A 25,559-nucleotide genomic window follows, 5' to 3' on the forward strand; every position below is an offset into this window, starting at 1 on the left:
AGACAGTTACTATGAATGCTCCCATGGCAGGCAGCAGAGAACCCAAAGAATGAACTCCAGCCTACCTGGGCAGTTAGCCTGTTAGTGAGCCCCAAGAGAGGCCCCCCCAGCCCCACCCCCAAGCTTGGCTCTCGGATCAGGCAAGAGGCAGAGCAATGCAGGGTGTCACAACTTTAATAAATATATATATATACACACACACCAGTACTGCTACGGAGCCCAGCCCACCTGCGTTCCAGACACTCAACCGGGCTCAGTTCAAATACAGGGGAAGCTAAGCAAGGCGGCTTCCAAACACTGAGTGAATCACACCTCACGGCTACGGTGTGTCCCCAGAGCATCTGCCGCCATCCACCAGCTTCAGCCCAAGGTAGTGCAGCAGGTTCTGGAACTCCCAGGAGCCGGCAGTCACCGCAGCAGGGATGGAGGAGAGCACCTGGGAAAGGAGGAGGAAGAGTTCGAGGAGCTGCAGCCAAGCTGGAGGTGGGGGAGCAGGACTCCAGCAGCTAGGAATGGGACAGGCAGGCCATGCCAAGTGAGGGTCTCCATCTATAGCTCTCAATCCTAACAGCGAGGGCCAGGCAGCTGTGTGAATGGTTCTGGCCCTCCAGCCGGGGCAGTGCCTAGGCCTTGGCAGGACCCAGAAAGACAGGACAGGGAGCAGCTGTGGGTGCAGAAGTGGTCGTTTCAGTGACGGCACACAAGCCACTTACTGCCCTCAGCATGGGGCAGCAGGTGGGGAGCCCCTCAAAGACAGTAGCAGAATAGGATGGAGGGGCTCTCCCTGGGCTGCAATCCCACCACACTCCTGGGCCCCAGCCCTTCCACAGCAGTCACATCACTCATGTCCTTTGCCAGACCCCTGCAGCTAGACCAGGCCCTTCTGAAGGCAGCCTCACCTGCGATGCTTTCAGGTGGGGCTGGGCTGGGCCCATCCCTGAGACGCAGCTGTTCTCCCAAGGGCTTTGTGCATGGCAGTGTGGAAACAGGCTGTGTGATGAGGGGAAGGGGGGCAGCCCTGGCTGTTTGTCAGTTAGCCATGCCAAGAGCCTTATCAATGATACCATGCAGGTGTAGTGAGAGCCCCGCCCCAAAGGGCCTCACCTCTTTGATCTTCTCTTCCATTTCCTCACGGCTCCTTAGCATCATCTGGGCATGATGGAGTTTCCCCTCCAGGATTCTTCTCTGCAAAGGAGAACACAGAGCTGTGCAGAGGGATGGGAGCAGAGCAAACCCCAGAGCCCGCATATTTTAATGGCTTACCACAGGGGCAGGCAAACTTTTTGGCCTGAGGATTGCATTGGGTTTTGGAAATTGTATGGAGGGGTGGTTAGGGGAGGGGGTTGTGGCCTGGCCCCCACCTCCTATCCTCCCCAGAACCCCTGCCCCATCGAACCCCCCTGTTCCCTGACGGCCCCCCTGGGACCCCTACCCCATCCACACACACCCCCGCTCCCTGTCCCCTGACTGCCCCCAGACTCCCGCTGCCTCATCCAACCCCCCGCCTCCTTCCTGACGGCCCCCCTGGGACTCCTTCCCAATTCAACCCCCTGTTCCTGCCCCCATCCACATCCACCCTCTACCACCACCTCCCCGAACTCCCCTGCCCTCTATCCAACCCCCCTGCTCCATGCCCCCTTCCCGCGCTGCCTGGTCGCGCTACAGCTGCCCTGCCCAGCTGGAGCTGGGCCAGGTCACCACGCAACACAGAGACCGGGTCAGGCCGGGCTCTGCAGCTGCCCTGCCCCAGGAGCTCGCCCGCAAGGTGAGGCTGCGCCGGGGGGGGCCTGGGGCGAGCCTCCCGGGCTAGGAGCTCAGAGGCCAGGCAGGACAGTCCCGTGGTCCGCGGGCTGTAGTTTGCCCACCTCTGGCTTAGCAGCTGGGTGGGGAGAACGCCGAGCAGGAGCAGGCATGAGAGAGGCTCCATAGCAGTCAATCCTGAAGCCTCCGGTGAGGGGACAATGCAGCCAGACACCCCGCCCCCCCCAACACACATGCACACGCGGCACCCTAGGCCCTGCTCCTTACTTGGTCCTGGTAGTCATGCTGTGTCTCCAGGAGTAGCTCCCTCAGCTTGTTCACCTGCAAGACAAGTATTGGCACAGGGGCACAATGCAGCTGGATGCCCACAGCCAGGGCTAGAGCCTGACTCAGGGATGGGGAGAGAACAGACCCCACCAGCCCCCAAAGAGCTGGCTCCCGCCTTGTGCCAGCCGCTCCCAGCCAGGGCACGTACTGCCTCCCCTTCCCTGCCATTAGCCAGCCCATGCCCAGCATGCAGACCATCTCGGGCCTAGCCATGCCCAGCACTCCCCCTCCTGCCGCCAGGCTGGAGCGCCCACTGTCTAACCCACTACTGAACCACCAGCAGGGCTGCGGGGCCTCTCCCTGCTCCCTCTCCATAGCACTAATAGAAAGGAGCCACAACGTAGCAAGAAAGGGCCGATGGGTGGGGGAAAACACATGCCAACAGCCCCAGGGCACCTGTCTCTTGGCAGTCAGCCCCATGCTATACAACTGCCCTAGGCCAAGAGCGACCCCCCCACCAAGCCCCTCCCTTCCTGCACCAGAATCTGCCCCTGCCCAAGTACTGCTGGCTTCACCTCCTGCCGTAGCCAGACTTTCTCCTGGACAGTGTCAGCATCCAGAGGTGTCGTGCTGGGGTCTCGTCCCCTCACCTCCTCCCACAGCACCTCAGCCTCCGTCTCCGCACGCCGGAGCAGGTGCGTCAGGTGAGAGACCTCTGCCTTCAAATTCTGAGGGGAGAGAAGCCAGTGAGATGCCGGGGAGTGGGGCAAAGGACTCCGTCCCAGCCTCTAGGGGCCCACAGGGCAGCTCCTGTCCTGTACGTGGCACCGTACTGAGCACAGTGGGCAGCAGGGCCGAGCCCATTCCAGGATCTAACCCGACATGCCCCCAGCCTGCAGAGGCGGGTACCGTGACTTCCCGGCTCCGGTCAATGAGCTGCAGCATCTTCTCCTCTTGTTGCCGCACAATGTCCTGCAGCTCCTTCTCGGTCTGAAGAGAGAGAGGGCGGCAGCATTTAGGACAGAGCCTCCCGGAGTGGCACCACCCTTGCAGCAGAGTCATGGACGTGCTGCTCTCCCAGGAAAGGAGCAGGCAAAGAGGGAGCCCAGGCCCAGTACCGAGGGGAGGCAGCTGGTGGGCTTTTGTCTGTTGCAGTCACTGTGACAACAGCTGCTAGCAGACACTCAGCGGGACATGGACAGTGAGGACAGGGCGGGGGCAGGCAACAGGCTGGGCACAAGCCCCCAGTTCACCAGCAGCTTCAGTCAGGTGAGTCCCAACACCATTCCCCTGCCACCAGGCTGCACACAGAGCCGGGGTTATCCTGCCCCATCACCAGAGGTAGCGAGGGGTCAGTCACACCAGGGTCCCAGCCTGCCCCAATGCAGACATTACATTTGGACCTGCACAGCCAGATGGGGGCAGTTCTCTTAGGCTGGAGCAGTCCTGACCCAGGAACACTCAGGACCCAGCCAGTAATGTGCCCTCAGCCTGGGACACTGGGGAGCCACACAAGTGCCGCATTAGATCAGGCTAGCGAGCAGCTGCAGGATATGGAAAAAACCAGTTACCCAGATTCTCCCGTGTCCTAGAATCTGAGCCTGCCTGGTCCACGTCCCAGATCAGCTCTGCCCTGGAGTTCACACCTAACCCAGTTCTGGCACCTGCTCACCTGAAACCTGACTCCCAGGGTCTTGTTTAGCTTGGCAAGGTTTGCATCCCGGGCATCAATCTCTGCCTGGAGCCTGGATTCCAGGCTCTCCAGCTGGTGCTGATGGTCAGAGCTATGAGAAGAAGAGCCAAACTGAGGCTTCAGAGGGCACAAAGCAGATGGAACGTGGGCTGCATAGCCGTGCTCTCAGGGTGACCCTGCCTCCCCCTGACCCTGAGGCTGGAGGTTGGCAGGGTTAGCTCCTGGGGGTCGCAGTCCTAGACGTGCTGCTCAGCTGCACAGGGATGGCCAGTGGCGGTGGGGGAGTGACAGGTCAGCAAGCAGCAGTGGCATTGCCCAGAGCCCACTGGGTATTCCCATCACCTCTCCTTTGACTCAAGGGCCAGATGCTGAACTCACAGTTTAGCCTGCAGCTCCTGAACCTCGTGCTGTGCCGCCTTCTGGCTCTGGAAGCTTACAGTGACGAGATGAGAGACAGCAGCTCTCAGCTCCAAGACAGTCTCCTGCAGGCTCTCCTCGATCTCTGGGGGCAGAGCAGACACCAGCCATTTGCATGGCAGGGGAGCAATGGCTCACAGTGCACGGTGCTAGCCCGCAATGCCAGGGTTAATGGAGAACCCCTCACAAGCCAAAAGGAAACAAACCTGTGTGTTATACTGTGCTCAGGTTCCAATTACCCAGCAAGGTCCAGGGCAGCGCCAGGCCAGGAACAGACACCAGATGCTATGCCTGGAACAGCAGGCAGCTTTAGCCCACCTGCATAGCCACTGCCCCCGGCCCGGCCCCCTGGTGCTCAGCAGTTACAAGAGGGAACCTCTTGCTGAGTCAAACCTGGATGAAGGGACAAGCCTGGTTCCCTGGGAAAGCCTAGTGCACTCACGTGTTTGCACCTGCCCTGCTCCAGGGCACCTCCTGGGACTAGGCCAGTGCCCTTTGCACTGGGGCCCAGCAAGGCCACGTTAATTGGCAAGGGAGGAGAGGGCAGACACCAGGCCATTACCTGCTGGCATCTGAGGAGTAGCAGGTTCAACCTCGGTGAACGTGGTCGAGCCTTCAGCAGCTTCTTCATCAATGCCTGTAACAAAGTAGGTCAGAGGGGCTTGATGCTGGGTTATCAACACAGGTTACCCCTTTCTATGACCCTGACCCACTGCTAGGCCATGGTGCCTGCATAGATCCGGGAACTTCCCTTCTCCTCTGGGGAGTCCCTGGGGCTTGGGCCCTGAGAGAGGGGACTGGTGCTGAGGCCCCGTTCACATCACCCCCTCGCCACGCCCCATGTGAGGAGCCCTGGGACAAGGCCATCCCAAGACAACTATGGTTCTGTGCTTTCTGGCCCTGCAGTGGGTGATCCTGGCAGCCCCGGGGAGGAACAGCACCAGCCTCGAAGAGCTGAACCATCCCCTGTCTGCAGGCTGCATGGGAAGGAGGCCTAACCGGAGACAGGAAGCCCTGGGCATCGAGGGTCCTGTTTGCCACGGAAGCGCCGACACTCCTCACTGAAGCAATCTGGCTCCGGGGTCAGAGACAGCCCACGAGGCAGCAGAGGGCTGTAGTGTTCTGGGCAGAGCTGGTTTTCTGTGGCAGGTTCATCAAAATTCATCCACCACCCCGCTGGAGGCCTAATGCAGCCCGACCAGTCACAGGAAGGGAGAGCAGAGGCACAGGATTCGACAATAAAGCGGGGGGCACTGGAAGCTTGACGGCTCCTTCCCAGACACGGGAGCAGCCTCAACCACTGGCTGGGAAGCTGTAACCACTTCTGCCTTGCTTCAGTGTCAGCAAGGTACTTCTGGCTCCTGAGCACGCGGCAGAGCAAAGCATTATGGGCAGGTCCCCCACTCACTGCAATGGCTGCATCTCCAATACCAAGGGGAGGGTCACTGCATGACAGGCCTGCACAGTGCAGAGGAAGGCCCCACCATGCTGCAGGGGTGATGGGAGGCTCAGCCCCGGGTTTGGCTGGTGTACAGAGCACTTCACGCCCCTCCTTGTCTGTGAAGCACTAACCAGCCCCCTCCACACAGGCAGGGTTTCTGGAGCAGCAGACAAGAACCAGAGCCAATAAACAATTTCTGGCAGCCACATCCTACCTTTTCCTGCCATAGCTTTTAAGACGCTGCCCACGAAGGAGCAGGGAACGCTGCGAGGGGTACACACTCTGCTCCTCGATGCAAGATCAGCAGCCTTCAATGACAAAAGAAGGTCAGAGTGGCTGTCCCACAGATGCCAAGGCAGCATTACAGACATTGCTCTGCTTCCCCAGGGCAGACGGGCTGCAGAAACCCATGCTACAGAGGGTTCTGCGATCAACAGCCAGAGGGCAGTTCCCTGGACTCCTACCTCTCCTGGCAGGGCAGCTTGGAGAGCATCAGTGAGGTCCAGCAGCCTCTCCTTGGTCTGAGCGAGCTCCAGGGAGGACTTCAGGAGTTTGTCCCTGATGAGCTGCAGGCCCAGGGCCTCTGCCTTGCTGCAGTCGAGCTCCTCGCAGAGGATGTCCCGCTCCTTCCTGGGGAGAACAGGGGGAAGTCAGAGCTTGCTCAGTGCCCACCGAGGCCCTATCTTCTCAGGGTGGGGAGGGGAAAGGGTAGGCATGTCATGGCAGCCTAATGGCCTGGCTGTGATTGACTTCCTCGGTTCGGTGGCCAGAGCACAGGGGGACACTTGGAGGTGCCTTTTGAATAACCAGAGGATGAGACCAGCTGTGCCCAGCCAGAGTGCCTGTGGGTTTGCCACAGGGACAATTAGGGATGTACTAGGGTGCATAGAGGGGCTCGTTCACTGGCACCCTTTGCCTCCCAGCCATGGGTGAGGTTGGGAGGGGACCCTGCCCGTCAGGAGCTGAACAGAGACATGCCAAGCTCCTTCCCCCAGACGCAGGCTTTCCAGACACAGCAACGAGTTGGGGCGGGAGGCACACGAAGGGCTCAGAGAGGCAGAGTGGAGCTGCTGGCTCACTGGAGGTGCTGGTAGGCGTCCTTCAGGTCCTCGTACTGCATGCTGCGCTCCCGCAGAACTGCAAGGGTGGCTCTCAGCTCATTTTCTGTCTCTGTCAGCTGCTCCCGGGACACACGGTTCTCCTGGTCAATGAACTGGGGCGGAGGGAAGATTTACTAGGGAGGAGTGGGAGTTGGTACAGCGGGAGGTGCTCAGCACATGCAGGCCAGGAACGGCTAAGGAGGGCCATGTTCACACCAGGAGCTGGGGAGCAGTTAGCTCAAATCCCACTCTACTTTCCTGCAAGTGCCCAAGTGGAGACTCCTCCCCGACCCCATTCTCATTTGAGGGGCTGGTGAGGCCTCCCCCCGGGTATCAGGGGGTCTTTCATCTAACAGGCCTCAGAGCCCAGCAACAGCTCTGTAGTCTTCCTCCCTTCTCACCAGAGTGCTTGGCAGATCAGAGTTCCACCCCCACACCTCACCTGCCAGCAGACTCTGCTAGGAAGTACGGGATGGTCCGACTCACCCTGCACTGGGGTGTGCAAAGGCCAAAGCTGCAGCAGCCAGGCCGATTCCCCAGGGGGATTGGGTCAGGCATTCAAGTGCATGGAAAGGCCCAGCCAAGTCTCACACCCAGAGTAACTGCACAGAGATGGTTGGGAAGGCTGACCACAGGGATCAAAGGACCGAGCACAGGGTCAGCAACAAGCAATTGCTCCCCACAGCATTTATACACTTGTTCAGCCCTTGCAGCTTGTGAAATACCAGACCTTCCAATGCCCATCTTGCTTTCGACGCTCAGCCAGTTCTTCCATGACTTCAGCCATGGCTTTCTCAAGAACTGCTGGAGCGGGAAGTCTGCCCTTTGTACTTGGAAGTCACCTTGGGATTCCAGTCTCCACAGCATCACTAACTGACGCACCTGGAGTATCAGATACCAGAAGGTTAAGGAGTGAAAGAAAGGGCAGGATGAGTAGCGAGGAGGGCTAGGATCCAAGGCAGAGAGAGAGAGTTCCTTTGAGAGATTTAGCTGCCAGGGGTTTTATGGCACGGGTCTGGCACCGCATATAGCAAGTCCTGGGCCAGTAGGATTTGCACCCGCAGTTAGGATGCCCAGCTTTTTCTGTGTCCCTCTAGGAGGGGTTTTGGAAAGGACATTTGAGCGGTCAGTGGGGCTTGGCAGCTCCAGGCCTACGTGCAGGGAGGAGGCGACATTAACTGGTCCTGGTCTACGGTTTAATATCGTGGTGTGTGAAGGCTGCCATAGGGGTCAATGGGATGAAGCACATGCCATTAGCACAGCAAGTGTCCTGTGCCCCTAACAGAAGGGTTAGCCCATCCCCCACAGCGTCTACCTCGTGGCACTCGGTCATCTCACGCAGCTCCTGACGCACCCGGTCGTGCTGCTGCTGGAGAAGCTCCTGCTCTCTGGTCAGCCTGAGATAGGAAGGAGGGAAGCAATTAGTGTGCAGTTCGGCTGCCAGCTGCAGGCTCTGGGCGCAGGAGGGGCAGCTGACAGGATCTGCCCAGGAGATCCACTCCTCTTACAGTTTGTATGGCAACTTCCACCTTCTCTGTGTGTATATATATATATATCTCTTCTTACTATATGTTCCATTCTGTGCATCCGATGAAGTGGGCTGTAGCCCACGAAAGCTTATGCTCTAATAAATGTTAGTCTCTAAGGTGCCACAAGTCCTCCTGTTCTTTTTTCAGAACAGAAGTGAATTTCGGGGAAGGGGAAGCAGCAGAATGAGGATTGTCCAAGAGCCCTCCTTAGGGCATCACCTTTTGTTCCTCATTATTCAGTCACTGGATTGCACAGCACTTTGCTTCTATGCCCCCCAGCCTCAGCACCCGGAGGCTGGAGACTCACCGCGCCATCTCCTCCGACAGGTCTGCATGCTTCTCTCGCAGCTCATCCCGCTCGCACTGCAGGCTGGCCAGGTCCCTCAACAGCGTGCTGAGATCTAGGGCACAGTGCACAGCACGGAGGTTAGCTGCACAGTTGGCACCAGTGAACGTGCAAAGCTGAGAAGGCAGAGGAGCCCTTGCCTGCCCATCCCCCAGAGCAGGTCTTAAGCAGCAGCCCAGATACTGGAGTATGGTGGGGGTGCACACGTTAGTCTGATCCAGCTGTTGGAGCTGTCAGCAAGGTGGCCTCCAAGAAATCTACAGGGCACTGACATGCAAATGGAACAGGCAGCTACTGCTACAGGAGGAGTCCTCTAGCCAATGTTGGAGGCTCGGGATGCTCAGCTCCGTCCTCAGCATAGCAAGACATGGTCTGGGCTTTGTGCCCTAGCACGTGACCAGCATGCAGCAAGGTGCAGCTGTACGAGTGTCTCCCAGTCTCTTACCGCAGGAAGGGCCAGCTGCTGCCACCTCTTGGGCCTTTGCACATCCACACAAGACACCGAGAGACCCAGCCTCACATGCAGGCATACCTGCTCCCAGCCGGGAGTTTGTCACAGTCAGCTGATCCACCTGGGCTACAGAATCCTGCAGCTCTGCAGTCACTTCCTCCAGCCTCCCGAAAGCCACCTCCAGCTCCCTAGAAGCCTGCAACAAAGCACAGCACCTGGCTCACTGCTCAATCCTGCCCCTTGGGGGCTTCTCTGGCCCAGCCCAACAGGCACCGAGAGCTGGACGCTGCTGGCATCCACATCCCAAATGGGACAAGTGCTCAGGGGTTTCTAATGCCCTCCCAAAGATACAGGAGGGGGCAGGGCAGCAGTTCTGTACCAGACTGCGATGCTGGAAAAGGAGCCACGTTCTGACCCCTGGATGGCAAATGCCCACCGTGCCCCACTCATCTGCCTCTTGGCATCGTCGGGTCTGCACCAGACATCTGACAGACAGGCCTCCTTGCAGCTACACTCCTGCCATTGGCTGCTAAACATGGCATTGCTCACATGGCCATCTTGCACCAGGGTCATCCTGGAGGAAGGAGGTGCTCAGCCCTCGGCATTTGCTAAGCACCAGCTAGCACCAGGGAGCCCTGACAGCCCCACTGCTGAGGGATGGTGCAACCCCAGCACACATTAGCAGCAGGACCCACCCGTGGGAGATTCAGCTGTTGATGTGGCGTGGCTGCCGCTGAGCTGCAAGGCTCACCCCCGAGACACCAGCAGCATCCCTAGCCCTGCAGGGCTTGCAGCGAGAGTGGGGCTGAAGTCAGCCCTGGCATGCAGAACCCCGACCACCAGGCCCAGGCTAACCAGTCCTGCCAGCTGCTCTTGCTCCTACCCCACTGTTGGGCAGGGCAAGCTCTGGGCCCAGCACCACCACAGCCCTGCCCTGCCCTCTGAACAGCATCCCACAGGGATCTGAGCCTGTTACCGCTTCTTTAGCCTTGAGTGCCTCTGCTGCTCGGCTCCGCATCTCATCCCGCTCCGCCAGGCAGCTCTTCAGTTTGGCTGCCACTTTGTCCAGTGAACTCCGGTTCCGGGAGAGCAGGGCCCTCATCTGGTCTTGCTACAAGAGGAGGAGGAGAGCACCCCTGAGGACAGCCTGGAGTCCCTGCGGAATCCCAGAGGTTCCAGGCCCAACACAGGCCTGCCCCATGCTCCTTCAGAGGCGCCGTTCAAGCGGCCCGTGCATTGGGCACCAAGGCTGCCAGGCTGGACCCCCTCCCTGGGGTACCCACCCCACCCAGAGCCTTGGCAACACATGGTGTGACCAGCTCCACAGGGATAAGTCTCACGAATTAGAGCCATCTGACATCCCAGCCGCTGAGTGCTCCAACGAACCCGGGGCACCACGAGCCAGGCCCGGCCCTCTCCAGGGTCTCTCTGAGCACGGCTGTTGGAAGAGCCGAAGGCACTTTCCGAGGGCTGACATACGCCTGCTAGCGCTCAGAGGCTCAGCCACAGAGCCAGACAATCTCACCTGTTGGTTTAGGGTTCCTCGGTCTTTCTGCAGATTCTGCAGGGAAGTATTTGCGGCGTCCAGGAACAACTGAGACTCCACGGTCCAGGATCTCTGCAAGACAAGAGGGGCGTTAGCATTGCCAATGCGGATGCTGGGACATGGGCAGTGGCCAAGAGTCCAAGACCTTCTGGAGAACTGATGGTGTAGTCAGTCGCCCCCAATGGAAGTGCAGAGGAACTGGTCTTAGGCAGCCTCATGCCTTGAGACCAGGCCAAAGTAGTGGCAGGGGAAACTCCCAGCATCACTAATGGCAGAGACAGGAGAACACTGCCCCAAGCTGCAGCATATCAAATTGAATCACAAGTTCAGCAGACCCCAGGCTGAGCCCGTGCAGTGGGCAGCACACAAGGTTTCCAGCAAGCTGGCTGGGCCCACAGGCTAAGAAGATCAAGAGCAGGGCCAGACACCCACGCAGAGCTCACTACCCTTCCTTACCTGGTGCTCACGAGCCTCCTCAATAAGGGTGCAGAGCTCGCACTGGGACTCCAATCCCTGCTCTAGGGTTCTGATCCGAGCGCTGGCATGGACACGGAAGGCCTCCAGAACCAGATCACTCTGGGGAGGGGGAGACACGTGCATGTGGGGATTTTAACAGTGATCCATCAGCCTAGTGCCACCATTGCCAGGTGCCCCAGGAGCCCTGACAGCCCCACTGCTGAGGGGTGGCAAGCTCCAGCACACATTAGCAGCAGGACCCACCCGTGGGAGATTAAGATGTTGATGTCACAGAGGAAGCACCAGCGCTACACTCAGGCTGCAGGGCAGGGCTCTCCCTCATGCCCCTCTGCTGAAGCACTGGGGAGGCCTCAGCCAAGTCCTTAACCCTGCCCCCTTGTATACGCTGGCCTGGGGCACAGCTTCCTGCCAACAGGTCACCCAGCACCCTCTTCAAGTGCCAGTGGGACTGGCTGAGAGGGGGCTGTCCAGCACTCCCGCAGAGAGAGGCAACCCCACTTGTCCACCGACGTGGCTGCTGCTGAGCTACGAGACACCTGCCCCCCGGAGACACCAGTAGCATTCCCAGCACTGCGGAGCTAGCAGCGAGAGTGGGGCTGAAGTCAGCCCTGGCATGCAGAGCCCCGACCACCAGGCCCAGGCTAACCAGTCCTGCCAGCTGCTCTTGCTCCTACCCCACTGTTGGGCAGGGCATGCTCTGGGCCCAGCACCACCACAGCCCTGCCCTGCCCTGCCCTCTGAACAGCATCCCACAGGGGTCTGAGCCTATTACCGCTTCTTTAGCCTTGAGTGCCTCCGCCGCTCGGCTCCGCATCTCATCCCGCTCCGCCAGGCAGCTCTTCAGTTTGGCTGCCACTTTGTCCAGTGAACTCCGGTTCCGGGAGAGCAGGGCCCTCATCTGGTCTTGCTACAAGAGGAGGAGGAGAGCGCCCCTGAGGACAGCCTGGAGTCCCTGCGGAATCCCAGAGGTTCCAGGCCCAACACAGGCCTGCCCCATGCTCCTTCAGAGGCGCCGTTCAAGCGGCCCGTGCATTGGGCACCAAGGCTGCCAGGCTGGACCCCCTCCCTGGGGTACCCACCCCACCCAGAGCCTTGGCAACACATGGTGTGACCAGCTCCACAGGGACAAGTCTCACGAATTAGAGCCATCTGACATCCCAGCCGCTGAGTGCTCCAACGAACCCGGGGCACCACGAGCCAGGCCCGGCCCTCTCCAGGGTCTCTCTGAGCACGGCTGTTGGAAGAGCCGAAGGCACTTTCCGAGGGCTGACATACGCCTGCTAGCGCTCAGAGGCTCAGCCACAGAGCATCGCAGAGCCAGACAATCTCACCTGTTGGTTTAGGGTTCCTCGGTCTTCCTGCAGATTCCGCAGGGAAGTATTTGCGGTGTCCAGGAACAATTGAGACTCCACAGTCCAGGATCTCTACAAGACAAGAGGAGCATTCACACCGCAGATGTGGCTTTGGGAACCCTATCGAAAGGCCACTGCTGGGACTTGGGCACCAGCCAAGGGTCCAGGACCCACTGGAGATCTGGTGGTGTAACCAAATTGCCACCATTGGTAGCAGAGGAACCTGTACAAGTGACGACCCTTGTTAGGCAGTTTCCTGCCTTCAGAGACAGGCCAAAGTATCTGAATGTGCAGATGAGCAAGTAGACAAGCCATCTGTCCCTAGAGTGGCCATTCTCAGAGGACCCACTGTACATGGAATCGATCGCTAAAGCAGGGGCCCTGCTTGTTACAACACCTGGGATGGGGAGCAGAACGTCCCACCTGCGGACTAGCCCTGCCTCCCTGTAGTGGATGACTCGTTGAGGACCACAGGGAGGAGTCAGGAGCCCATTTTGCTTAGCCCCACCAAGAGACAGCCCTGCACGTTTAACCAGCTCCAGCTGTTCTCATTGGAAGCCGCACTTGGACAGCCAGCCCTGGAAGCACCCACCCCCTTGAGGACACTCTACCCTCCTTTCAGAGTAGCAGCTGTGTTAGTCTGTAACCACAAAAAGAACAGGAGGACTTGTGGCACCTTAGAGACTAACAAATTTATTTGAGCAGAAGCTTTCGTGAGCTACAGCTCACTTCATCGGATGCTTCATCTGTAACTTACGAAAGCTTATGCTCAAATAAATTTGTTAGTCTCTAAGGTGCCACAAGTACTCCTTTTCTTTCTACCCTCCTTGTACACAAACCCCTCCAGGACCTACCACTGCCTCCCTGGCCTGTTCCAGCTCCTCTTTCAGAGCCTGCTCGTCCTCCTGGGTCCGCTGCAGGGCCTTGAGTCTCTCTCTGGTTGCCATGTAGAAGTCATGATAAAGCTGCTCCTCCTGGAAGATATTCCATCCCCAAGCCATCGCTCACAGGGCTAGGAGAATTGTTTCTCACAGGGGTAAGGTGGGCAGGGCTTGAGCCAACTCTGCCCATGCTCTGGGGGCTCAGCAGAGCCAGACAGGCTGAACACCTCGTCTTCTTCCCCCAGGATCACGTGCACCAGGCTCAGCCTGAGAAGGGGCGCCTTGGGCAGCATCTCTGCCCAGCAGGGCTAGATTTAAGCAATTGCTATGACATTTGCATCACCATTAGTTCTGACAGCTGCAAGCTTCCCCCAGGTGCTGCCTTTTCCCAAACCCCCCTGCCACCCACCAAAGGATGCAGCCCACACACTCCCACCCACTGGCTGCAGACATGCTCGTTTGCAGCTTCCTTCCTGGACGAGCTGGTGGTCAGTGGTGCAGTCAGGCGAGTGTAATCAGGAGGCCAGGAACAGCAAGGACTGCTGCAGTTCTCCAACTTGGCAAGAGCTGGACCAGCCATGCGCATGATTTGGTTAGCCAGTGCTGTAGCAGCAGGCGACCATGGGACCAGGTTTCATCAGCTCTGAACTCAACAATCGCCATTCAGCCCACATCACTTCCGCTCCATTTACCCTCAGTGGGACCTTGTGTACTTTGAGTGGCCTGTTGATCTGAAACATTGGAGTCCATGCACTTGCTGCAGTGGGGGAGTCACACCAGCACTGGCCAGGGAGCGCTCAAGTCCTTGATTGCTCAGCACTGCCCAGCTGCATACCTAGCAGAGGTTCTGGACACACCCCACAGTACTGCAGAACCACTAGCTAGCTAATGGATTTGTGCGGCCCCTACCTCTGCAGCACCTGAGCACCTCAAAACCTTTAGTGTCTCTCTCCTGCGAGGCAGGCAGCGCTATTGTCCCCATGGCACAGCTAGAAATCAGAGGCACGGAGAGGGTAAGTGACTTGCGCAAGGTCACACAGGAAGTCTGGCAGAGAGGGAATAGAGCCCGGGGCTCCCAAGTTCTAGGCTAGCACTGCATATGGGGGGCTGCTAAGCACCCCTTTGCCTGACTGCAGTCACGGGCTCCCCGGGCGATGCTCTGGAACTGCTCCCCACGAAGCTAGTCGGGACTCTGGGGAAGTCGCCTTTCTGTGAGCAGCCTGTCTGCAGGACACACAGCTCACCCAGCTTCCACCTTCCTGGGTCTGACCTCAGAGCATTCAGCCTCCTCTGCCCCTCTGTGCGCTTCCCACAGCGAGTCCACCCAGGCGGGGTCCTGGGGAAGCCAGAGGGTCCTGCAACCCAACTTCGCAGTCAGACGGGACTCTCAGCTAGCCAGTAAAACAGGTTTATTAGATGGCAGGAACTGGTCTAAACCAGAGCTTGTAGGTGCAGAGAACAGGACCCCTCATCTGGGTCCATTTTGGGGGGCAGTGAGCCAGACAACCACGTCTGCACTTCACTCCATGTCCCCAGCCAGCCCCAAACTGACTCCCCCTCCAGCCCCTCCTCCTCTGGGCTTTGTCCCTTTCCCAGGCCAGGAGGTCACCGGATTCCTTTGTTCTCCAACCCTTTAGCTCTCACCTTGCGGGGGGGTGGGGGGTGGGGTTGGGGGAGGGGGAAGAGATGCCATCAGTTGCCAGGAGACAGAGTGTTGCCATTTATGTACACTGGTCCTTTGCTCTGCAACAATTACACCCCCTTATCCCACCACCTAGAGACTTAAGAAATGCACAGGGGAAACTGAAGCACCCCTACAGTATTCTGAGGAAACATTAAGAACAGTCCCACTTTGTCACAACTACCTAGTGCAATTAACTGGTAGGCAACAGGGGAAGTTTCTGATCTACTCAGTCAGAAGGGAGGCAGGCACAGCTCATGGCCACACCTGCCATCATCCTCTGCTTCAGAGCATCCCACTGCAAACCAAGACGCACATGATCTCATCTCTACAGTGGGCCCCTCTTACTGCTTTGGGGTGGGTGACGTCAGTCTGCGTGAGCACGTCTCTCTGGTCTGCCGGCCCCAGACGAGGAACTGGCCACTGGCTCTGCTGCCAATCCCGCAGCTGGCACGAGAGGGCTTCAATGATGATAAGCGTGCTCTCCAGCCGCCCCTCCAGCTCCGCCCGGGACAGGGCACTCAGGTGCTCTTGGGAACAGCTGGTCAGAGGAGAAGATATTTGTGAGGGGCTTCAGGAGCACAGACCCCCTGTGAACTACAGAAATGGCTCCCGGCTCAGGGACATCGACTAACCCCAGGGACCTGGGGATGTAAGGATAAGGTCTTTTCCTATAGCCATATTAGAAGAGAAGCAGCCATTAGCTAAGAAGCAGGAAGTTGGATCCTCACATTCCATCTAAATTACATTAAAACAATGTAATATCGGGCTGTTAAGAAGGTCCCTGTCCTAATAGCACCCACCATCACCAGATAAAGAAACAGATCTTATGATGGTTAAAGAAAACTTAGTTTGATAGCATTCTGTCTGGCAAGAAATCACTTGACAGTTATGGTTGTGAAATCCTCATTTCTTTATTGTTTTATCTTTATAGTCCCCTTTTCTCTATTGTTTGGCTGTATGGTCTGTGTGTTAATTAATTTTGTTAGGTGTAAATTAAGGTGATGGGGTATGACTAGGTTAGAAAATTTTGTTACAATATGTTAGGATTGGTTAATGAAATGACTGGTTATGGCACAGCTAAGCAGGACTCAAGTTTCACTGTATAAACTGGGGTCCAAGGAGGAGAGCAGCAGAGAAGGAAGAGGAGGAAAGACCTGGAAGAATTCACCCCCAAGACACAGCCCAAAGCTGCTAAGAACCCTCAGCACAACCATGATGTGCAGCAGCCAGAATCCAGACGAGACCGACCTTGCCTGGCCAACAGGAAAGTCCGCCTGCCTGGCCAGGACTGGGGAGCAGAGCACTTTATGCTTAGCATGGGTATTCTGCCTGGTAATCGTTGAGAGGATAAGGGTATTACTGTGTAAGGCTCTTTCATTAGTAAAAGGTCCTGCAAACCCGCAAAGAGTACACCCCGAGCCCTAGGAATTGCGTAAAGGTGGGTGCCCCTAGAGTGTGAGAGTAACAGAATTGCGTGTGGATAACAAGGAAACTTACTGCCAGAGAAGAGAATCTGTTTCTGCAGCACTGTCCTTTGCGCAGGCAGGCCATTCCACAGAGGTGTTCATGCTCTTCTCCAGCAGCGCTCGGGGAGTCATCCAGGTCCCCGCAGAGCAGGTGGAGATTGGGGTGACACTTGTGCCTGCATCTTGCTGCAGAGCTGGCAGCGGCAGGCTTTGCCTCAAGGACTCCATCACAGCAGAGGTGCCCATGTTCTTCTCCAGCCATGCCAGTGGGGTCATCCAGGAGATGGTACCAGCCACGTTGCACCCAATCTCATGAGAGGGCACTGGGGTTGTGAGAGCTGCTGCTCCTCCCTGCAGGGAAGGCTTCTGAGCAGAACTTGAAGCCACATCCTTCCAGACAGAAGCCTGAGGGGAGCCCTCTTCAGTCACCAGCAAGCTGGGCTGGTCACTACCAAAAGGGAGGGGGGCAACTTCCCGATTCTGCTCCCTGTGGGATAGGCAGGGTACTGCTACATCCTTCCGTTTCCTTCAGGGTGGCCAGGATGCTGGGAGGTTGCAGAGAATCAGCCTCAGGAATCACGGCCCAGATGCCATTCTCCTCGGATAGAGGAGGGCTGCCAAGCGCCTGTGTCGCTGACAGCCGCTCAGGATCACACCCCCCTGCAGACCCTGCTAGGAGCAGGCACGGCCTCTCAGGAGACCACACAGAAGGGACTAATGAGATCATCGTTACAGCAGCATGGCTCTGCTTCTCCTGCACGCCCAGCTCAGCAGCAGTGTCTTGGATGGCCCTGGCGTCCGAAGGGTCACTGTCCAGGCAGGGCTCATTCTCTGCCATTGTCACGTGGGCCTGATCCTCATCCAGCCTCACTGTTACTTTAGAAGCCTGAGACGTCTCAGGTGTACATGGCCAGTCTGCCTCATCCTTCTCCACTTCTCTCTCCAACTGGGAAGTGTTTGCAGCATCTGCACTCCTCCCCAAAAAGTTGTCCTGCAGGGTCCCGACCTCCCCCAGCACAAGCTCCCCCCCAGGTTCAGCCCCAGGAAGAGAGCCGGCAGATATGGCACTTTCCCCCTGACCCATTTCCTGGAGGCTACCAGCTGCCTCAAAAGCCTTTGGTGTGGAGCTATTTGGAGCCAGACCCAGCTGTTGCTCTTTTGTATTGGGCCTAGCTTTGTTTTCCTCCACAGTTTTGGGGCTGAATGTTGTGTTTGGCAGGGAGTCTGCCCAGAATTTTTATAGCTGGTGACATCTGTGAGCCAGGCAATGGGCTTCTGCCATCCTGCATGGAGGGGGAAAATAATGAGGTCAAGAACCGCAGAATCCCTGCCCCCTGCTGTTCCGCACCCCCCAGACACATGGATGCCTATCCTGCATGTTGGGCTTTGACTGGCTTGACCCCAGAAGGCCCCTTTCCCAGCTTCCTTCCCGTCTCCAGAGACAGCATATAGGGAACATCCTTATGTTCAGCGCAGAACGGGGGGCGGCAGGAGAGCCCCACTAAGCTCTCTAGGCTATGTGGAGGAACCCCCTTGCCTTCTTCCATGGCAAGACACCAGCCCCTCCCAACTGCTGTTTCTCCCTCTCCCACCCAGCTCTGTGGGACCCATGGAGTCAGAGCCAGGGTGCAGATGGGTTCTAAGAACTAGGCTAGCCAGCCTGACTCAGGAGAAGGCTCCCTTCACCCCGGGCCTACAGCTGTGTGGGGTCTATGGGGTCAGTGCCCCGGGAGACTCCGGACTCTCGGCCCCACTGGGGCTGTATTTGGCCATTGGGGTCAGCGCTCTCCAGCCCCACAGCAGCAGCCCCCACCTGCAGCCGAAGCCTGCAGAACAGCGGCGTAAGAGACGAGGGTTTCGCAGACTCCATCGCGCTTTGAGAAAACTTCTGCTTCTGGGGAGTAGCCAGCTGCTGGAGCGAGAGGTCCTGGAGCGGGGCCCGGCCGGCTGACTTCCGAGGCTGGACACAAGAAACCCCATGTGTGACCCCTACAGGCTGCACCCCCCCGCCAGGCTCTGCTTGGCCAGGGGCATCTGGGAGGGGGGGGGTGGAAAGAGACAGACGGACAGACAACGACACTCAGGGCACGGGGGCGGGAAGGAGCCCCAGGGTGGGAGTGGCTGGTGCCAGAGCCCAGGGGAGGGGGAGCCAGGGCCCAGGGGGGAAGGAGACCCAGGGCGGGGCCCAGGGGGGAGGCCGGTGCCCAAGGGTGGAGCCAGGGCCTGGGACGGGACTGGGGGAGCCAGGGCAGGGCCCGGGGGGCGGGGAGGAAGGACACCCAGGGCAGGGCCCGGGAGGCCGGTGCCCGAGGGGGGAGCCAGGGCTGGGCCCTGGGGGGAGCCACGGCTGGGGGAGGGGGGAAGGAGACCCGGGGCGGTGCCCGGGGGGGAGGCCGGTGCCCGGAACGGGATGAGGGGGGGGAGCCAGGGCTGGGGGGGGGAGGAGACCGGGGCGGGGGGGGTGGTGCCCGGGGGGGGGGAGCCAGGGCCCGGAACGGGACAAGGGGGGGGAGCCAGCGCTGGGGGGGGAGGCCGGTGCCCGGGGTGGGGGCGGGCCCGGGACGGGACGGGGCCCAGGGCTGGGGGGGGGGGGGGGAAGGAGACCCGGGGCGGGGACCGGGGCGGGGGGAGGCCGGTGCCCGGGGGGGGCGGGCCCGGAACGGGACGGGGGGGGGGCCCAGGGCTGGGGGGGGGAGGAGACCCGGGGCGGGGACCGGGGGGGGGGAGGCCGGTGCCCGGGGGGGGCGGGACCGGAACGGGACGGGGGGGGCCCAGGGCTGGGGGGGGGAGGAGACCCGGGGCGGGGACCGGGGGAGGGGGAGGCCGGTGCCCGGGGGGGGGGGCGGGCCCGGAACGGGACGGGGGGGGGCCCAGGGCTGGGGGGGGGAGGAGACCCGGGGCGGGGACCGGGGGGGGGGGCGGGCCCGGAACGGGACGGGGGGGGGCCCAGGGCTGGGGGGGGGAAGGAGACCCGGGGCGGGGACCGGGGCGGGGGGAGGCCGGTGCCCGGGGGGGGGCGGGCCCGGAACGGGACGGGGGGGGCCCAGGGCTGGGGGGGGGAAGGAGACCCGGGGGGGGGGCGGGCCCGGAACGGGACGGGGGGGGCCCAGGGCTGGGGGGGGGGAGGAGACCCGGGGGGGGGCGGGCCCGGAACGGGACGGGGGGGGCCCAGGGCTGGGGGGGGGGGGGGAGGAGACCCGGGGCGGGGACCGGGGGGGGGGGAGGCCGGTGCCCGGGGGGGGGCGGGCCCGGAACGGGACGGGGGGGGGGCCCAGGGCTGGGGGGGGGAAGGAGACCCGGGGCGGGGACCGGGGGGGGGAGGCCGGTGCCCGGGGGGGGGGCGGGCCCGGAACGGGACGCACGCGGGCGGGCGGGGCGGGGCAGGACCCCGGGCGGAGCTGCCCAGCGATCCCGACACGGGACCCAGGCTCGGGGCCGGGGCCCCCCCTCACCTCGCGCGCGGCCGCGCGGGGCCCGGCGGTCTCCATGGTGACCCGGGAGACCCGACCTGCTCCGCGGCCTCTAGCCGCCAGCCGCGGCACCCGCCATTCGAACAGCGCGCGCGAACGCCATTGGCTGCAGCGCCAGCAACGTCATCACGCCAGGGGGCGGGGGCGACGAAGTGTCGCATGCCAGCCCCAGCGCGCAGGGACTAGGGCGCCCCCTAGCGGTTCGGTCTGGTTCCCCCACAGACGCCACGCAGACAGCCACGGGAAATGCCCTTTATTGCTCAGCCACGTGCAGCCCCGCGCTCCCGTCCAGCTGGGGGGTCCCGCCGCCAGGCCCCGGGGCATGCACGAGCCCGGCCCGGGGGGCAGCCCGCTGGCCCAGCCTGAGTCTAACCTGAGGGAGGGGGGGGGGCACAGCCTGGCCTGGGAACGGGGCGCCCATGAGGGGAGCCACGTCCTGGCCCAGGCAGGAGCCACTGCTGGGGAGGGGGCTGGGTGCCCTTTGCTGCTCCCCCTGAGACGGCTGCAGCTGGGCTGGGGTGCTGCACAAGGGGGGTTCCTGAGCGCTGCACAAGGGGGGTTCCTGAGCACACAGAACGGTGCCCCTGGCTGGCCCACGTGGGGCCTGGTCACAGCCGGCAAACAGGAAGGAGATGGAGCCTCCAACGGGCCGGAGCTCCAGCAGGGCCAGAGGAGAGGGTCCGCTCTGCCTCAGCCAGGCCAGGGGCGGCTCAGGGAGGCCAGGAGGTCACAGTCAAAGTCTGCAAAGGCGACGGAGGGTTCCAGGGCTGCCTGCTCCGCTTGCCGTGCGGCCAGGACGATGTCCACCGGGTGCTTCTGCAGGAGCTGGGCGTCCCAGGTCGCTCCCCGGAAGAAGAGGTGGCTCTTGAAGTGGTGGAGGTCGTGCAGGCGCCGCAGGGGGTTTCGGCACAGGAGCTGGGGAGGGAGAGCCTGACCATGAGACCGGGCTGCATGTCCGGGGATGGACTCGGCCAGCCTGCCCTGCTGGAGGGGGGATGGGCCAGCGAAGGGGCCGCAGGAGACCGGGTGCAGGAAGGAGTTACCTCGCTGAGCAGGAGGGACAGCCCCCGGCTCAGGGAGCTCGGGCTCTCGTAGCTGCAGCGGTTCACGCTCGCCAGCATGGCCAGGTGGTCTCGCTCGGGAGGAACCGGGAACTGGGGAGACAGGAGCGGGCTGTTAGTCCCCCGGAAGAACGCATTCCCAAAGAGCAGCGGGCGCAGAAGTGGGTGCTGCCTCCCTGCCTCTGCACAGGCCCAGCAGCTGCAGCAGGAGCCCAGCTCCAGGCTGGGGCAGCTTAGGGCAGGAGCCAGGCTGCCGCATGAGCACCACATGTTGGATGCAGGTACCCATCAGCCACCCCCTACACCATCTTCCAGCCCTCAGCAGGCCCAAGCCCCTCTAGGCTCAAGTCCTTCCCTGATCTATTGCACAAGAGCCACAATCCAGACCATGGGATAGGGGCTCCAATGCATGCGCAGGGGATGGGAAGCAGGGAACCCGCCAGCAGTGCTGGCGGAAGTGACGCAGAGTGGAAGCAGCCTTTGGACAAGGAGAAGGGGGGCCCAGTGACCCATCCAGCGGGATCTGGGAGAGATGAGGAACACAGGTTTCTCCTCTGCCCCCAGACCCTCCCACTGGCCAATGTGGCTCAAGGGGATAGCAGGGCTGTGTGCCCAGACCAATAGGGATGCTGCCCCAGCCCCTCGCCTCCCAGTGATAGAGAATCTGACCGCTTAGCATCTCTCCCCGGCCCCGTCACCTCACCTTCCCAGTAGCCAGGGTAAAGAGCAGGATGCCCAGAGACCACCAGTCAGCAGAATGGCTGTAGGGGCCTCCGCTCAGCACTTCTGGGGCTGTCAATCCCAAGAGAAAGCAGAGTCAGGGTTTGTGCAGTGCCCCGCCCCCCAGCCCCATCGCCCAGCAGCAGCCCGTGCCAGCCTTACCCATGTACTGCAGGGTCCCACAGATGGTGTAAGCCCGCTCCCCTCGGCGCAGGTGGCGCGAAAGGCCGAAGTCTGTCAGCTTTAGGTGCCCTGTGCACAGACACACACTGTATCTCTGCCCTGCGAGAGCCCTGCCCCCATGGAGCCATCCTGCTGCCCCCAGACTGCCAGCCCAGTATCCCCCCCACCCAAGCCCTGTACACAGACACGGCCAACCTGGCATTCCCCCCACCCCAGACGCTGCCAGTCCAGCATCCCTCCTACCCAGGGAACAGAGGCCCAAGTCCAGCACGTTCCCAGCCCCTAGCGCAGGGGGTGGAGGGGAAGCAGTGCACCTACCATGTTCGTCCAGGAGTATGTTCTCCATCTGAAAAGGAGAGAGAGGTCAGAGATCACATTACATCCTCGGCCAGGGTGTACTCAGCTCAGCGAGGCTGCCCGGACAGGACATACCAGCTGGCCTTGCGGGCCTGGAAAGGGCCATATTCCATCAGGCTGCTTGCGAGGGCCCCTGCGGCTCACGCTCCACGTCTGCCTGTGTGAGGACACCAGCCCCGCCTCTAAGAGCCGCCCAGGGTCCGCAATGGGCTGGATCAGGCCTCGGGCAGCGCTCCCCCAAACTAGTGGGGGAAAGGGCAGCTGCCCACTCCCGCCACTGAGCGGAGCAGCTGAATCCAGCTCCCACCCCACCAGATGTGAGTTTGGGGTCTGGGGGGGTGAGGTCCCCCCACCGCAGAGGAACTTGCCACCCCCAACTCCCCCGCTCCTGCCAGCCAGCACTGACTCAAACCCAGCTGCAGAGCAGCCGCCCAGAGCCTTGCAGTGGAGCCCATCGCCCCAAGCACGTGTCTGACCGGAGAGGGGCAGGACAGGTCAGACCCCCTCTCCCAGGGCACTCATACCTTCACATCTCGGTGCACAATGCCCAGGTCGTGGAGATAACCTGGAAGAGGAGAAAGGAGGAGAGTCACCAGAGTCCCACCAGGCATGGCGAGGAGGACCCAGTCCAGGGGAAGCTGTCTGACCAGCAGTTCCTAGCAGGCAGGGAGGAGCTCACATCTGGCCCCTCTGCCCCAAACAGAGCCTCCTCCCCAGGGCCCAGAGATCCCAGGGTGCTGGCAGCATCAGCCACACAGCACCAGGGGAACCTACAGGGACGCCCTGCCCCAGCACAGGTTCCCATGCAAGTGTTTCTCAGCAGGTCACTTACCCAGCACCAGCACCAGCTCCGCTGCAAACAGGCGAATGGTGGCTTCCGCAAAGCGCCCCGCAGAGGCCCAGAGCGTGTACAGGTCTCCGGTGCTGCAGTATGTACACACTGCAGAGGGAGACAGACACTATAGCTTGGGGGGGCCAGCACACACAGCCCAGCTGGGGAGAGCCAGGGCTCCAGGCAAATGCCATCCCCTCTCCCTCCCCACAGATCTACAGACCCTGCCTGAACCTGCTGGGGAGGCAGGGCACAGAGCGGGCATGGCCTGGGCTGATATTTACAGTGGGGTTGCTTCTCTTCGCTGCCAATCCCTTCATTGCCCGAGGGCCGAGAGAACCGTACCAGCCCAGGCCTGCCAGAGGGAACTGCCTTTATCCTGCTCTCATGACCCAGCCACGGTGGACATGGGGGAGGGGAGCGAGCCGCAAAGCAGCTCCTAATCCACAGGGGATTGCGGGTGGCAGAGCCAGGCTGCACTCCAGCTGCCAGAGAAGAGGTTTAATATCAGTCAGATGCACGGGAGGAGCCCCTACTCTAGGGAGACCCCAGGGGGGCAGATGGTGACTCACTAATGAAGAGATGCCGCTGTCCCTGCCAGCTGTCCCCTAAGCAGTGAACAAATGGGTGGCTGACCTGCCTCTGGGACAAAGAAAAACAGGACTCATGAGTATCTGAGCTGGGGATGGGGACACCCAATGGGAGAAGTCGGGGAGGAGGAGAAGGGGATGAGGCGGGGAGGAGCAGGAAGACTCAGGACATCCCTCTTGCCAACGCGCCCTAACCCACCCCCTCTGGGATACAGCCCCGACCCCCCCGGGCATCTCTGGAGAGGGCTCAGAAGAGCCAGCCAGGTAGCTTGGGTAAGAGGCACATCTGCAAACCAGATGCTGAAGCTGTGGTGCCAAGGAAGGTACGGTGCTCCTGGGGCCCTGAGCTGACGGGGCCAGGTATGGCCTGCCTGGGACTCTGAGCCAGGAAGGCTCGGTGACAGAATGAGCTCAGGGCAGCTGGCCAGGCCCCTGTGGCAGGGCAGCTTCAGCAGTCTCTTCTCTTCCCCAAACCATCCCTCCACCCCTCCTCCGTGACCCATGCCCCCAAGGAGAGCAGCAGCTACCTGGATGCTGACCTCCTCTTTGCACTGCTTCAGGGTGTCACGCCGCAGCACCTCCACTTTGGGGACCACCTACAAGAGAAGGAGCCATGGCCCCAGTGAGTCGACACAGGAGAACGGAGCAGCGCCCTGGGGAAGGGGGGCAGTGTGACGGGCACCCACCTTCACAGCAAAGACCTTCTCCCGCCCGCAGTCCAGCACTTTCAGGACCGTCCCGAAGGAGCCCTTGGCAACAAAGCCCAGAATCTAAAAGGAAGGAACCAGTGAGTGTGGGGTGTGACTGCTCCTACCAGCAGGGCCAGGTCCCACGAGAGCAGCATGGGACTCAGCTAGGACAAGCTCCAGGGACTACGCAGGGCAGTGTCTCCTGGCCAGGCTGGACAGAGCCCTGAAATAGGTGTGCGGGGGAACCACCCAGCCTCCCGTCCCCTTGCTGGGATCTAGACGGGCTCCCAAAGGATGGGGGGGTGGGAGAACCCCAGGGGCCTTTTCTCTTTCCAGCATACTCAGAGAGGAAAGGCGTGTAGTTGCCCAGGGGCCGGAGGGAGAGCAGGAGGCCAGGGAACAGATGCTACCTGAGTCCTAGTTGGAGACCGGAGCTCGCCGCGACACTCCCACGCGTGGGATCAGCACTGGCAGACGTGTGCCAGCACTCCTGGGCTCCTCGACTCCGGCTTGGGCCCCCAAAGGGCCACAAGAGGCCAATGGGCCCTAGCCACGTCTTGTTCCCAGCCCCAGCCACCCCCCAAGGGCTCAGAGCTGGGCATCGCACCTTGAGCTGCTGCTGTCCCAGGGGGGGCCGGAAGGGGAACTCCGGGAGGAAGAGCGAGACGAACTGCGGGACTGGCCAGCCCGTCACCACCTTCTCCCCCAGCCGGGGCAGCTTCTCGCCCGGGCCGCGCTGCTGCTGGAGGCATCTCCTCGCGGCCACGTTGCGCTCCAGCCCTGACAGCGTCGCCCCGATGCCAGCCAAGACGCTCTTCCAGCCCCGCACCCAGGAGGCCTGGGCTGCGAGGCCACCACCCTGCAGAGCCAGCAGAAGGATGAGCCCCGGCCCCCGCTGCAGCCAGCTCTGGGGCAGGGCACAGAAGCCACAGCCGTGCGGGAGGGGCGCGCGGACTCCTTGGCAGGGAGACCCGCGCAGGCACCCCAAGGCCGGGCGGGGGGAGCCCCGCTGCCGCCCCCAGCCAGCTCCGCCCCCTGACACACCTTGAGGGGCCCCGGCGGGGGCTCGGGCTCGCTGCTGGCAGCTCCCATCGCGTCTCCTTCCTGCGCCGGCCCCGGCCCCGGCCCGGCCCCGGCCCCGCTGCGCCCGGCCCGGCTAATCCCCTGCGGGCCGGTTACGTAACCAGGCGGGATCTCGACCCGCTTCATTGCCACGCCGGCCCCGCCCCGCACACGGACAACGCAG

The 25,559-nt window shown here is 61.2% G+C and overlaps 2 protein-coding genes across 2 annotated transcripts; both read right to left on the minus strand.

Annotated features, from left to right (window-relative positions):
• Positions 1–158: 158 nt before the first annotated feature.
• SPAG5 (sperm associated antigen 5) lies at positions 159–20,076 on the minus strand. The gene is given in 26 exon segments (XM_073315315.1): positions 159–436; positions 1,105–1,185; positions 2,029–2,082; positions 2,604–2,756; positions 2,938–3,018; positions 3,701–3,812; positions 4,100–4,223; positions 4,701–4,775; positions 5,794–5,887; positions 6,044–6,209; positions 6,659–6,792; positions 7,995–8,076; positions 8,516–8,609; positions 9,087–9,201; positions 9,982–10,116; positions 10,531–10,623; positions 11,008–11,127; positions 11,801–11,935; positions 12,360–12,452; positions 13,235–13,354; positions 15,291–15,483; positions 16,443–16,876; positions 16,878–17,642; positions 17,644–17,694; positions 18,225–18,371; positions 19,864–20,076. Coding segments are annotated over 26 exon segments (3,804 nt in total). The 5' UTR covers positions 19,900–20,076; the 3' UTR covers positions 159–319.
• Positions 20,077–20,119: 43 nt separating this feature from the next.
• Positions 20,120–25,559, minus strand: RSKR (ribosomal protein S6 kinase related). The gene is made up of 12 exons (XM_073315316.1): positions 25,358–25,559; positions 24,921–25,172; positions 24,311–24,394; positions 24,152–24,220; positions 23,607–23,676; positions 23,035–23,142; positions 22,727–22,767; positions 22,164–22,191; positions 21,825–21,914; positions 21,646–21,734; positions 20,925–21,035; positions 20,120–20,796 (listed from the first exon to the last, which is right to left on the minus strand). Exons 1-12 carry the CDS (start codon positions 25,520–25,522, stop codon positions 20,572–20,574), a joined length of 1,332 nt encoding a protein of 443 aa, XP_073171417.1. The 5' UTR covers positions 25,523–25,559; the 3' UTR covers positions 20,120–20,571.

Source organism: Lepidochelys kempii, chromosome 17 (assembly GCF_965140265.1).
Source record: "Lepidochelys kempii isolate rLepKem1 chromosome 17, rLepKem1.hap2, whole genome shotgun sequence".
NCBI classification, from domain to species: Eukaryota; Metazoa; Chordata; order Testudines; family Cheloniidae; genus Lepidochelys; species Lepidochelys kempii.

Coding starts and splice junctions, on each gene's coding strand:
- RSKR (XM_073315316.1), bottom strand. CDS start 25,522: ATGAAGCGGGTCGAGATCCCGCCTGGTTACGTAACCGGCCCGCAGGGG. Junction 24,395..24,920: donor TGGGACAGCAGCAGCTCAAG/GTGCGATGCCCA, acceptor CCTTCCTTTTAG/ATTCTGGGCTTTGTTGCCAA. Junction 23,143..23,606: donor ACAGCGGCATCTCTTCATTA/GTGAGTCACCAT, acceptor CTCCCTCTGCAG/TGTGTACATACTGCAGCACC.